At 47.3% G+C, this 14226-nt stretch overlaps 1 protein-coding gene across 1 annotated transcript in view; it reads left to right on the top strand.

The window, feature by feature from the left end:
- Nucleotides 1–14226, top strand: part of IGSF11 (immunoglobulin superfamily member 11) — a 38524-nt gene that overhangs the window by 2035 nt on the left and 22263 nt on the right. The window contains exon 2 of the mRNA XM_015409551.1: nucleotides 13369–13532. Within this exon, the coding sequence (XP_015265037.1) occupies nucleotides 13369–13532 (164 nt within the window). The remainder of the gene's footprint in view (nucleotides 1–13368; nucleotides 13533–14226) is intronic.

Raw genomic sequence — 14226 nt, forward strand, 5'->3', positions numbered from 1 at the left:
CTGCAAAAGAAGCAGTTATATGCAATACAGCAAAATATTAGTACAAAAGGTCTTCAGGAAACTTGGAAGGATGTGGGGGGGGGGGAGAGAAGAGACTCCAAAGCACCAGAGAGCACCCCCTTCCAGTGTCAATAATATTATGCCCTTTGATCAGCATACCCAGAGAAGGAGGCTTCTGCTTGTTAAGGTCGCATGATCGGAACCAGCCTTTTTGCACAGAGCAGCTAATTCTGGGTTGTGTCAAGCTAGGAAGATGCTGCATTGTCCCTTCTCAGCAGGCTCAAGAGGCAGAAAGAGCTTTAGCTAAATAGTTTGGAATTGGCATCCTTGGTTCATCAAAGCACGCAAAGTGTCACTGGATCTTGTCAGGGCAGCTGTTACAAAATGCTTCTGCAGCCACATGAAAGTGTAAGGAACACAAGATCTAACTGTTAAAAAATGAACCACTGTCTCCAGCCTTGGCCAGTGTCAGATGCATTGGAGGGAAGCATTAAACCTCCTGTAATGTACCTAATTGTGCAATGCTACACCAAAGAGAAGAGATTAATGTGTGCCCCAGAGATTGATGGGGATTGATTAGCTTTATGCCAGCTAATGTCATTCGAGAAGCTATTTTTAGTTCTGTGTACTTTCCTATATTTATACTCTCACTAATAGTACAAAACAACTTTGGTATCTTTATCCTTTAAAATGCAACTGCAGCCTTGGCTAAGGGGTGCTTGAGGCTGGAGAAGGAGCCTGAGATGACAAATGAATCGCCAAACCCTGCAGCTAAAAAAATCCTGAATTCTGCATTTTGAATGAATTATACATGCAGGCTCATTTACATAACCTTACGTAAATCAAACCCCTTTCTCCCTTGCACATTTCTGGTGCAGACGATCTGTTGTTTTTACACATTGCTTTTCTAATTGTGGACTACCGGGAGGAGATTTGGAATGCATAGGCGTTTGGAAGTAGGAAGAGAAAACTATATGCATTAGAAGTAAGTCCCACTGAGTTTAACAGGACTTACATCCAAGTGCACAGAATCTGACCAAGTCATTACTGAAAGATCCACTGAGACAGTCTATGAGATCTTAAACATTTATTTTGAAATCTAACACTCTTGGATGCTCTTGCAACCAACAGAAATAGAAGCTTGTTTGTTGTATATACTTATTTTATGAAATGAGAACAGCTCAGATTCTTGGGGCCAACAACATGTTACATGTAAATTACATGTAAAATAAAGCAAATGCTGTTCTTTTTTAAAAAGAAGGAAATGGCTCTTCCCTACCAGTCCTTTCTCTGCTTAAAGAGGGCCACTCTGTCAGGAGCATCAAAATCGAACACAGGGGACATGCAGGGTTTTGTGTTAGAGGCCACACCTGTAATTGATGATGTGTCCACAGAAGTGCAGATTTCTAGAACTGTGAACAGGGAGGCTGCTGCTTAGTACAGAAGCAGTGTTCCCATTGGCTCACATCCATCCACGTAGAATCAAATCTGTGCTAGTAAAGGCGTTTATGTGAGTATGTAGCCTATTACGAGAGCAGGCAGGAGGCTCAGAAAGATGTCAGAGCAGCATCTGGATTTCCTTGTTACTGTGTATGCAGCATCCTGAAAGGATTCACCAGCATTTGTCTTTACTGTAGCTCAGCTGAAGAAACTTCTGTTCTCTGAAGTAAGAATAGAAACATTTGAATTGTGGTAAGTCATACAACGGCAAGGGATAAAATGGCAGCACCCTGTCTGGTGGGAGCAACTATCTGAAGCATTCTTATCTTCTTCAGCTTTGAATTCCTCCTCTCAATGGCAGCTTGGCATGGAGCTTGGATTAGGACATATCTTCCATTATCTCTGGAAATGGTTTCCAGCCCTCCTCTCAGCAATGGCAGAGCAACTCTTTCCTGCAGTGGGAAAGAGCCAGGAGATTGTCTTATCGTCACTCCAGAGGCCAACAGCGGAGTCTGGAGCAGCTTGGGTCAATGGGGCTTAGATAACCAGGTAGTTCTGTTTTCTTTCTATCTGGCCCAGGCACAGCCTGTCAGCTGCAGAGAGAAAGGTCAGGTGGGAGCAGCGCAGATTTGTGAGTAATGGATGTGCCTGCCAGGAGATTCGTTGGTGGAGCATTTGGTGATCCTCAGGGACCTCTCAGGCTTAAGTGGTTCTAAGTATTAGTTGTCCCACACATCTCCTTATATAGACACCTACATGGCCTGTAACAATGTACAGATGTAAAGGTACCTAACAACAGTCCTTGTTTTCCATTTTTTTCCTTCCGTCTCTAAAGATGCTTGTGATAGTTACTTGGGACTCTGTTTTTATTAAATCAGTAATAACAGTGGGTCATTTCCCCCATGTTTGCATTCAGGCACACAAAGTGATATTTGTAGTTCCTTGACTTGGTGGACCTGTCTTGGAAGTGTAGACACCCTTGAACAATTGAGAAGAAAATTCAACACTAGCAACAATACAACTTCAGGCACACAAAGTGATATTTGTAGTTCCTATTGACTTGGTGGACTTGTCCTGGAAGCATAGACACCCTTGAACAATGAGAAGAACATTCAACACTATTGTAATTTTTAAAAGCATCTACAAGAGAGGGGTTAGTCTGGGTGAGTCCATGGTGTTGGGGCAAGGGAGGTCAGTTCTTTCCTCCACCATTCCCCCAGGGAAATCACCCCCCAGTCCCAAGTGTTATTAAATCTAGGAGCCCTGCTTGTGGAAAGCTTCAAGTACCCTACCCTCACAGGTCTGTTCTCTGCCCCTTCCGTCTTTACACGATAGATCAAAACATAGTTATTATTATTTTTTATGCAGCTTTGATGAGCAATGTGCAACTGAAAGTCCTCCCTCCCTTCCTTGGAAGGACCACCTTTCCTCCTCTGAAATGGATGGCTTCCTGGCAGCTCACTGGCTCATTCATAGGCCAGAAGGGATTTGTGGCCAGGACAACGTGTGTCTTGCAGCTTGGCTGCCCTTACTGTGTCAATGTCATTGGTGCTTGGAACTGAATGCCTTTCATGGTGGCTTGTTGGAGGTTATGCTATCAAGTTGTGCATCCACTGTATGGACTCATATATGTGTCAGTCAACTGTTTTTCAAGCAAAAAAAGAAATCTCTTTTATCGGTGCAGGAAAAGCCTACCTTCTGTTTTTGCTGTCTAAACCCGCTGATGTCACATATGTAGTAAATAAATCTTCCATGTCAGCAGGGGCAATGAAGATAACTTGACCCAGGCCTGTAACTACAGTGGGGCCTTCCAGGGCCCAGCCCCCTGACTTCTTCCCAAGGCCCCGTGTGCACCTGCACTCCAAGCTGCGAATTCATGGCTTGGAGTGCAGTTGTGCATGGCCCTCCTGGCTTCTCCCTCAAAGCATTTACCCTTTAAATGCTTGGGGGGGGGGAGAAGAGCAGGGCAATGCGCAGGGGTCATGATGCAAACTTCAGTGCCCCCTGACTTTTTTTAAAGGCCCCCCAAACTAAAAAATCCTGGCTATGGGCCTGGTGTGACCTTTTAATTTAAGTTAAAAAGGTAAAGGTTCCCTTGCTCGAAAGCCAGTCAAGTCCGACTCTAGGGTTACGGTGCTCATCTCCGTTTCAAAGCCGAAGAGCCAGCACTGTCCGAAGACGTTTCCGTGGTCATGTGGCCGGCATGACTAAACACCAAGGCACACGGAACGCTGTTACCTTCCCACCGAAGTGGTACCTATTTATCTACTTGCAATTTCTTGCTTTCGAACCGCTAGGTTGGCAGGAGCTGGAACTAGAGACGGGAGCTCACTCTGTCATGCGGCACCCGGGTCTTGAACCGCTGAACTACTGACTTTCCACAGCCTGCAGTTCAGTGTCTTAACCACTTGAGCCACCGCAGCTCATTAATTTCAGTTACTGATGCACTAAAGTAGTGCTGTTGCTGTTGTTTTTTGCTTTGGCAACATCCTGATGCCAGCTTCTCATGCTCTCAGCCCTTGTGTGTATAAATAGTTCACCAGGTAAAATTGTCCCTGAACTGTAAACATTTCAGACTGAACATAGAGCACTGCGTGGAAAAAAAAATCACTCTGCATAGAAAGCTGGTGCGTCAAGGTGGAAGCTAGGCTAGACCCCTTCTTATTGACAACTGGCCTTGTTCAGATGCTTTCAAACCCTCCACAGGGAGTTTTCCCATAGACACAACTATGTGTGATTAGTTGATGTTGACCTGGTTTAACCATACTGAGAAGTGCTCCATACCAGTGGTAACTGGGCCACCACATTCACATGGACTGGAGTCAGAAAACATAGTCACAAGAGCTACATTCACAGGAACACTCTGCTCGGAGAGCTTTATTACAGTGGGGTGGCTGCAGTGCTACCATCTCCCCAAACCCTGCCTCCCAAGCACGTGATGCTAAGGTAGTTCAGCAATTGCTCACTTGCCCTACTGCAGTATAGATGCCATTATTTAGGTGTTGGGTAGGATGACGGGGATGGCAAAGGATGAGATGGTTAGACAGTGTCATAGATGCAACGAACATGAAGGTAAGCAAACTTCAGAGGATGGTGGAAGACCGAAAGACCTGGCATGATCTGGTCCATGGGGTCGCAAAGAGTCGGACTCGATTGTGCGACTGAACAACAAAGGATTTTTAAGCAGAAGGGAAGATAGTTTCCATTGCTTCATGGCACAAATCTAGCAGACCACATGCTGGGGAAACCTGAATGAAGTCACTGCCAGGCTACCTGGAGATGGAGGTGAGGAAGCCTGTAACTCATCTTTGGGCAGAAATGGCCACACCACCACACTCCATACAAACAGGAAAACCTGAGAATTCTCTTGGAGAAATGGATGAACCACATGAGCCTCTGCCCAAGTGACAATTCAGGCATATGTGGAGAAGGAGGGAGATGTGGCCAGGCAGATTCCCAAATGTGCCTGAGTCTCACTCATCTTGGTTCACCTAACCTTGTTACAGTTTCCACCCAGCCGCGTGGGACATGTTTTATTTGGAGTCATGTACATGGAGGGGAATAAGCTGTGGTGGCTCAAGTGGTTAAGACGTTGAACTGCAGGCTGTGGAAGGTCAGTAGTTCAGCAGTTCGAGACTCGGGGGTGCCGCATGACGGAGTGAGCTCCCGTCTCTAGTTCCAGCTCCTGCCAACTTAGCAGTTCGAAAGCAAGAAATTGCAAGTAGATAAATAGGTACCACTTCGGTGGGAAGGTAACAGCGTTCCGTGCGCCTTGGTGTTTAGTCATGCCGGCCACATGACCATGGGAACGTCTTCGGACAGCGCTGGCTCTTCGGCTTTGAAATGGAGATGAGCACCGCAACTCTAGAGTCGGATTCGACTGGCTTTCGAGCAAGGGAACCTTTACCTTTACCTTTTTACATGGAGGGGAAAGGGAAACCCCACACTGGCAGGTTCTGCTTTCTTCAAACACTAAAAAACGTAGTTTGTACATTTGATGAGGAAAACATTACCTATGCCATACTCACTGGAGTAAGGAGACTTCTTTCGTGTCATAATTCTGTTAAAGTCACCATAGTGTCAAAGTGAATCTGTAGCCATGTTTCCAATTAGTTCTGTCTTTTAGAGAGAGTAATCCAAGACCCCACTAATTTTGCCTTTGCCCAGGGCACACCAGTACGTTAACATCACCCTACTAACATGACCTTTATGATGGAGAGTGTCAAAGAATGTTATCTTTCCAGTATCATGCCAATTCTCAAATTTTGGACCCTGAAGGATAAGCTTAATTGGTTTCAGCACCATCATGTCAGCTTGTCAGAGGGAAGGAACTGCACAGTCTTCCATTCAGGAAGTAACTGTATGAGTTCTGGAGATGAGTTGGCAGGCACAGGAATTTAGGTCATCTACAGGCTCTCCTTCCCCACAATGTGATTTCCTGTACCTCCTCCAGAACTACTTCTTGGGGTGAATCTTCGGCTCCTTTCTTTGGATTTGGACTTTCACCTCGTTTAGGTTTAAATTGTTGATTTTGGGGAGGCTTTGGGTGAGACCTGCCTGGGAATCCATCTGTTTACTAGTTCTAAATATTGGAAGCTTGTAGAGAGGTTCTCACTGGCTGCATGAGATTTATGGACCACCCCTCTCTGGGATGTCTGCCAAACCCTGATGTGAAACCATTTCAGAAGCAACACTAAAGCCATTCGGTTTGGACATGCGCATGCTGTCCAGAGTCAGCTAGGAAGCTTGTCACCTCCTCTATTCTCTGTCACTGTTTTCATTTATGTTATCTGTGCTGAGCATCCAGGATAGGATGAGATGTGAGCCCACTGAAGTAATTGTTCGCAGATATGCAAGGGTATCTTAATTTGCAAGGGTAGTTTGTGTCCTCTTAAGAAGCACAGGACTAACAGTTTTTTGGGGGGGCAAACTGGAAGGCTTTTCAAAAATCTGAGGAGGGGGCACTGGAGAATGGTTCAGTATCAATAATTGTATTATTGTTGTTTTTTTTAAAAGAAAGTTCTGAGAATAGCAGGTTTCTGCTGTCTCTTAAAAAATGTTTCCTAGCCAAAGCAATGACCTGCCAGACGTTTCTCCTACACGAAGGAGAAATGGAATTGCAACATTTATTATTAACTTGGCTGCTGGAGGCTCCAGGGCCAGAATGTGAGGCAATACAGAGAACCCCACTACCAGGGATTCCTTTCTGCTCAGGTTGTTAGCAACACTCCCCCCCCCCCCCCCCCCCGGTTGAGAACAAGATTGCTCCCCTGGCACTAATGTAAGTGAATAGCTTTCTTCAAGCTGGTGCATTACTAAGACAGAGCGTCAGAACTGGGCATACCTTGGATAATTCTAATCTGTCGTTGCCTCGGGTGAAAAGTGGGCATTTCAAAGGTAGAGAACTTAGATTAGCAGAGGGACATTCCATTTGTGAACTTCTCCCACACACAGACCCCACTGAGTTGAACAGGATTTCCTTTAACTTCAGTAGATCTTTCACGGCTGATATTCCTAGGGGATTGTGACCTCATTTACTTTGATTACTGCTGGACTCTTAGGGGCTGCTTCGCATTTTTCTCCATAGGTAAGACTGTTCTATACAGGAAAAGTGCACATGCATGTGTTTGTGTATATGCATATATGTGCTCAAACCGGTGTCTATTTTGTCATTTTTAAAAGAACATCCGTATAAGGAAATAAGCATTTGTGGAACAGCTTTGTCCATGAGAGTTGTATATTGCACTATTTCTGTATGTGTTCAGATCTCCAGTCTTGCCAAACAGCATTGACCTTGGATGGGAGGCTTGGGTGGATACTTGGAGAGGAGACCACCAGGGCTGGTATGCTGAGGCAGGCAGTGGTAAACCACCTCTGTCAGTCTCTCGCCTTGAAAACCCTACAAGGATTGTCATGAATCAATTGCATCTTGACAGAACTTCCCACCACTCAGTAGGAATACATCCCAGTAACCACTGAAAGTCAGTGGGAATTAGGTATATGGTGGCAACCAGATTCAAGAAGACTCACATCTATGCACATATGAAGTTGCCTTATAATGAATGAGACCATTGGTCTATTGAGGTCAGTATTGTCTACCAAGACTGATGCTGCTTTCTGTTCACATCCTACTTTTCCCCCTGATCAGGGAGTGGCTTTTTGCATCTTCTCCCCTGCTTCACTTAATCCTTGCAACAGCAACCTTGTGAGGGTAGGTTAGGGTGAGAGACTGTGACAGGCCCAAGGTCATCTGACTGGCTTCCACAGTCCAGTGAGGGATTTGAACCAAGTCATTCCAAGTCCTAGTCTGACACTCTATCCACTACACCACACCATCTCTCAAACTGGCAGCAGTTCTCCAGGGTTTCAGAGAGAGGTCTTTCCCCTCACCTGCTGCCTGGTCTTTTTTGACCTGGAAATGCCACAGATTGAAACTGGGACCTTCCTCTAAAAACAGATCAAGCTGCCTTATACTGAATCAGACCTTTGGTATATCAAGGTCAGTATTGTCTGTTCATACTGTCAGGAGCTCTCCAGAATCTCAGGGGGAACGTGTTTCACATCACCTGTGGAGATGCCAGTGATTGAACCTGGGACCTCTCAAATTTGGCAGCTTTGTCTGTTCAAGATGAAGTACATGGTGGGACAATTGGGATGTGTGGTTGCATCTGAATAGCCCAGAAATATCCTTGTGTATGGCAGCCTTGTGGGACCATTGCCAAGAACTGTAAGCACCCCCAGGGTTTAGAAGATGTAAAAGCTACAAGCCATTCAGTATATATTGGGCAGCTCCCACTGAATCACCCTCTGGGACCAATAGCTCCATGTTGTGTGAACTCCACAGAAACTCTGAACACCATATCCTTTATATATAAAAGCCGAATGGTGGTGGCACTTCTCTAGAACATTCCACATGCTCCGGAATTGGTTGGCCCCCTGGTGTGTCACTCAGAATCTGTCCCTATCCACTGGCTGCATTGCTTGAGTCTTGCCTCCAACCAGGGGTCATTTAGTAGAAAAAGAGCAAGGGGAACTCATTAGCATAACTCATTAGCATATGCCACACCCCCTGACATCACCGGAAGAGTGTCATAAGGCCACACCCCCTGACATCACCGGAAGTGTGTCATAAGGCCACACATCCCGCCCCCAACAGTCCCGGCCGCTGGCAGCAGCCTTGCAGCTCCACTGCCGAGCCCCATGAGGGGCCCGGCGGTGGACCTGCAAGGCCGGCGGGAGTGCAAGGAAGCCCCGCGAAGGCCCTCCCTGGCCCCAGGCAGGCAGGGGTGGGGAGAGGCAGGGAGGAAGCAACTTACCCTCCCTCTTCTCCTGCCTCCTCCTGGCTAAATGAGGGCCGGAAGCGGGGCGGCCGGAAGCAGGGGGCGGGGCTTCGTCATGTGCCCCGCCCCCGTACCTCGCCCGGGGGAACTGCGATCCCCCGTGTTCCCCCCCAAAATGACCTCTGCCTCCAACATTCTAAACATTTTGCTGTTCCTCTCCCCCCCATAGCCAGTCAGAACACAGAGGTTATTTGCATATGCAGCCTCATTGGCCTTTGCCTCGGAACACAGAGATCATTTGCATATGTGACTTTTGCCTCTAACATTCTAAACGGTTTGCTGTTCTGAGGTAAAATGTGTCCAATCTCCAGGTGAGGGCCGGAGATCACTCAGAATTACAACTGCTTTCCAGATGGCAGAGATCAGTTCCCCTGGATAAAATGGTGGGCTCTGTATCCTTATATACTGCTGAGATGGCCCCCGTATGACTGCCAATGTGACGTAGCAGTCAGGGCTTCAGAGCACGGGAGAGGCTGCAGGTGTGTGGGGGGTGGAAAGCTGAAGAGTGAGGGGGAAATAAAGGTAGGCTGATGATTGGCTGGGAAGGAGATAGGGTTGCCAACTCCAGGTGGGAAATTCCTGGATTTGTGAGGAATGGAGCCTGGAGAGGGTGAGGTTTCAGGAGGCGTGGGACCTCAGACCGGTACAAAGCCATAGACTCCACCCTCCCAACCAACCATTCCCTCCTGGGGAACCATCGTTGCCAGTCTCCAGGTGAGGGCTGGAGATCACTCAAAATTACAACTGTTCTTTAGGTAGCAGAGATCAGTGCCTCTGGAAAAAATGGTGGACTCAGTGTCATTATACCCTGCTGAGGTCACCACAACAAATTGACACTAAGTGTCTAAGGCCGGGGCACCCGCCCAGAGCCTCTTTCTAGAGTTCGTTGTATTTATTTCCACAACGGGCCTTTTTCCTAGTTACACTTAAAGTGGTTTATTCAGGTTTGCTGATTCTCATGATTTCTAACATCTGTGAACCCCGTGCAGTAGGATTAAGGACTTCTGTGAACCCTCAGAAAGCACAGATGATGGTATTGGCACATACCAATAATTAACCTCTGCAAAAGGCTTCATAATATCTCCAAGTGTCAGGGTCTAATTTTGGACATCCAAAATACCGATTTGTCCAGATAAATAATCTGATACTTTAGAAACTCTTTCTGAATTGGAATCAGTAAGATTTGTTCTTTTTCTAACCAGGAACCTAATTCTATTTTGAAACCTCATACAATAACATTTATGCAAATAGCCTGTGTCTGGGGAACACACTGTGACTATACATAATCAGATGACTCAGAGATGGTTCTGTTGGAGGGAATTCGGCTATTAGATTTAGGGCAGTTCCAGTTTTGGACTCCTTTTATCTCTGTGTTGTGCACAAAGAGGTGCATATGAAGTGACCTAATATATCTTTTTGGTTTTTAAATTAATGCATTTCCATTTAGAACAACAAATAGTGAGTGCTTTGCACCGGTTCCGTAAAACAGAATTTTTAGATGTGATCTGGCACTTGAGTGTAATCTCTGCATGGTGAGAAATATCTGAAAAGACAAAAGTCCAAAAGTGAATAATCAAAGTCATCTTTGTCAAAGCTCTCTTGGTAGGTAAGAATGATGGCACTGGAAGACCCCATACGGTAATCAAGGCAAAGCTACACCACATACTTATGGGAACACATAATAACACATAAAGCTGCCAGATACTGAGTCAGTCCATTGGTCTGTTGAGGTACAGTACTGTCTACTCCAGCAGAGGGACTGCAGCATCTCCGGTGGGGTTTGTACTTCCTGATCCTTTTGACTGGAGATACCAGGGATTGAATCTGGGAATGTCTGCTTGCAGTAGATGTTTCTGTTTGCAGAATGTCTGCTTGCTGTAGCTTCTGGTCACAGATGCTTTAAGCAAGTAAGCCATGTGCTGTGTCCCCCCCCCCCCCCGGCCCCCCCCCCCCCTGCCAAAATGATAGAGCTCTCATGGCTAATCCGTTACTGGGTGTAGATATTTAAATGGATAAACTTGTAAAAATGGAAAACTCAGACGAGGTGAGGAGCATCATTCAACAGAACCAAGACGTCATGCTGTCCCAGGACTAAACCCAAGTCAAGCTGCTGTCAGGATCTTGCTTTCCCAAATGGAGGGACACATCAAACCTCCCATTCTTAAAAAAACCCCAAACCCCTAGTTTACGGTTTAGGCTAGCTCTTTCTCTGATGTACTAATTTTTTACATCTAGGGTGAGGAATTTTAAATCAGAAAGTCATCAAACACATCCGTGGGTGGAACGGGAGGGGGAAATGGACCTGAGAATGGCTCCTGGCCCATCCCACCACAAGGGGGGAGGGGGAGACAGCCTGCTGAGCCAGGCTCAGGTGAACTGGGTGCTGACCCTCTGCCACAGGGCTGGCCAACCCCTGGTGGGGGGAGCACTGGCCTCCCAGGAAAAGTTCTAGTCGCCATAATGGCCTGCCCACCCCTGCACAAATCCTTGTCTCCCCACTGGCGCCACCACCATACTGACACCTCCAGCTTCAGCTTGGAGAAAGCATAACCCGTGGAGTCTGTTGAGTGGTTATTAACTGGTACTTAATCATGTTCACGTTTGTCTGTGCAGGACTGTCCAAGCGTCCTGACACATATCTTCGGGCGCACACATCTGTGCATTGTTGGTTTTTTGTTGCTCAGCCTCTTAATTGAAAATGAAAAATACTATTTTGTTGCACTGTTGTGAGATATGAATGCGTAGATCAGAGAGACTGTATGAGCCTGCAGGCAGGGACTGTTATGAAATCTTTATTTACTGTAAAGTGCTTAGTTAAGTACTAGAAATAAGAAATGATGCTGATGGGAGCCTTGGGGAGCCTTGGCTGAAACAATGAGCATGCAGAGCTCTACCACTTCCTCTGCCTTCCCTTGGCTTTCAGTGCCTCTGCGGTGCCCCATGGGGGTCAAAAACAGCCTGTCCTGACATAAGCAGAGGCATCCCCCCCCCCCCCAAAGCCCTCCTCACCTTTGCTGGGTTCACCTGTCAGGAGCAGTTGTGTGTGCCTTTCCCAGCTGTAGCCCTGCAGGTGCTGTTTAGCTTAGCCATAGGAATCTTTCTCCTGCTTCCTGTGTACACCGGGAGGCACTGACTGCCCTGGATTACTTAAGGCTGCGGGAGGTCTCCGAAATTGGGCCAAGGTGGAAGCGTGGCTGGAGGGGGCTGGAGGCCTAGGAAAGGAGGGAGGAAAGGGAGGATGCTTAGTGGCTCAGCAGGGAAGAAGGGAAGCTGGTTATCATCTTGGCATGTCTACTACAGCCTGTCACTGCAGGCGTCGGTTCCTGGAACGTGGAAACACATTGCCTTTTCTTTATAACATCCTTTCCTGGTGTAGCCAGAATAATTGGGTAAGCCTGATAGACTGGTTGATGCATGGATTTTGCCTGTGTGCTAGTCAAAGGTATGGGGGGAGGGAGGGGTGTTTTAGGATTGGAAGGATGTTTTTAAAATACTTTTTTTCCTTTGAACGGTATTGTCAACATTTTCTGGCCATAACCATGTCCAGTTTTGGGGAGATCTTTGCTGTCTGGTCTAGCAGCTACTAGTTGAAGCGATGGGGGCTTGAAATACAAAATCTGCTGATCTCTGACTTTTTGCTACACTGCTGGATGGCAGGTGGGTTACCAGAGTTATTGAACTTCAAGTAACTTGACGTAACGTGAAGAGTTATTGTGAGCCCTGGAAAAATACAGTCACACTTGCACGTGGTGTAGTGGTTAGAGTGACAAACTAGGATCTGGGAGACGCAAGTTCAGATCCCCACTCTGTCTTGGAAGCTTGTTGAGTGGCCTTGGGCCAGTCACACACACTCAACTGAGCCTACGTCACAAAGTTGTGAAATTAAAATGGGGGTGAGGAGAATGATGTACCCTGCTTTGTGTCCCTGCTGGGGAGAAAGGTGGGGTATAAATGTAAATAAAATACATTATCACAGTAAGCTGCCAGTGCCTTTTCTTAATATTTTGTAGCACAAATCATGCAATGGAACATTTGTGAAAATGTTCTACATGTAATGCAAATTGGCAGAATAAGCAGGAGAGAGGAGAGAGCTAGAAACCTGTAAAGCAAGATACTGACTGATCTTGCTGGCTTATTTGTCATTATACATGGAAAAGGGCTTTTGAAGGTATAGGCTCTTCTTTCTTATCTGTGTCTGAAGACCCCTCACTTTCACGAGCTTCTCTCCCTCTTGCAGGACAAAAGGAACCGGGGGGGGGGGGCGCCCAGTACAGAGGTCCATCAGTGGCTATTAGCCACAAGGTATAGATAGGGACTCTGGGGCAAGTGATGCTTGGGGGGGGGGTCAACAGTGGGAGGGCTTCTAATGTCCTGGCCCCACTGGTGGACCTCCTGATGGCACCTGGTATTTCTGGCCACTGTGTGACACAGAGTGTTGGACTGGATGGGCCTTTGGCCTGATCCAACATTGGCGTCTCTTATGTTCTTATGTTCTTATGACATCGCGAGTTGCCTTTGCCCAGAGCCTCTCATGCAAAACACAGGGGAAACTGAGGAATGACCGACTACTTCCCCTCTTTCTTTGCAGGTCTGGTGAGCCCCCTGGAAGTGTTCATGAACACACGGAGTGTGGAAGTGGCTCGGGGCCAGACGGCAGTCCTGCCCTGTACCTTCACCACCAGTGCTGCGCTCACGAACCTTAATGTCATCTGGATGGTCACCCCACTTTCCAATGCCAACCAACCTGAACAGGTATCTTGAGCTTAGCTGCATCACAGTCTGTATGCTTAGGGTTGTCCCCGTGGTGACTTTTCCCCTCATTTCTGATCTGAACACGCAGGATGCAGGCTTAGGGCTGGATCCGTCGGCTGTCTCCATGCTGCCCTGGTGATGTGCAGGGCAGCAGTGGCAGCACAGACTGGCGGGAGGGAGAGCTTGGGTCCCTGGTGTTCTCCAGAGGCAGAATGTCTGAAGCCCAGTCCTTGCAGGCATGCCTGCTCTCATCCTTCCTGCTCCCTGTTTCAAGCTGTGGCCACAAGGCTATAAGGAGGCTCCCACTCTTCCCCTTCCCCATGCCGCTGCTTTGGTCCAGGGCAAATGGGTGTGTATTCCACAGTGCCTTTGCGTCTAGCCTGTTTTCCACCTTGTCTCTCCCCAGCCATAACTGAAGAGGGGCCATCTTTGGAAAGCACTGCCCCACCACTCTCTGATTATGGCCTGGGGAGGAGGGGATAGGAGCCACAAAGCAGCTAAGAGACAGGGCCTTTAAAAAAAAAAAAACCAATCTGTTTCTTCTCTCCCTGACTGTAACTGGAGAAGGAGTTGTCTATCTTTGGAATGCACCGCCCCATTTGCTTTGCTAGGTCTGGGATGTCTCTTTCCAATGATAATGGAGCCCTTCTCTGAAAAAAGCCGGGGGGGGGGGGGGGGGCCCACCCTCACAAAA

This window comes from Gekko japonicus, unplaced genomic scaffold (assembly GCF_001447785.1).
Source record: "Gekko japonicus isolate JY-2015 unplaced genomic scaffold, Gekko_japonicus_V1.1 scaffold1382, whole genome shotgun sequence".
In the NCBI taxonomy this organism is placed as follows: Eukaryota; Metazoa; Chordata; class Lepidosauria; order Squamata; family Gekkonidae; genus Gekko; species Gekko japonicus.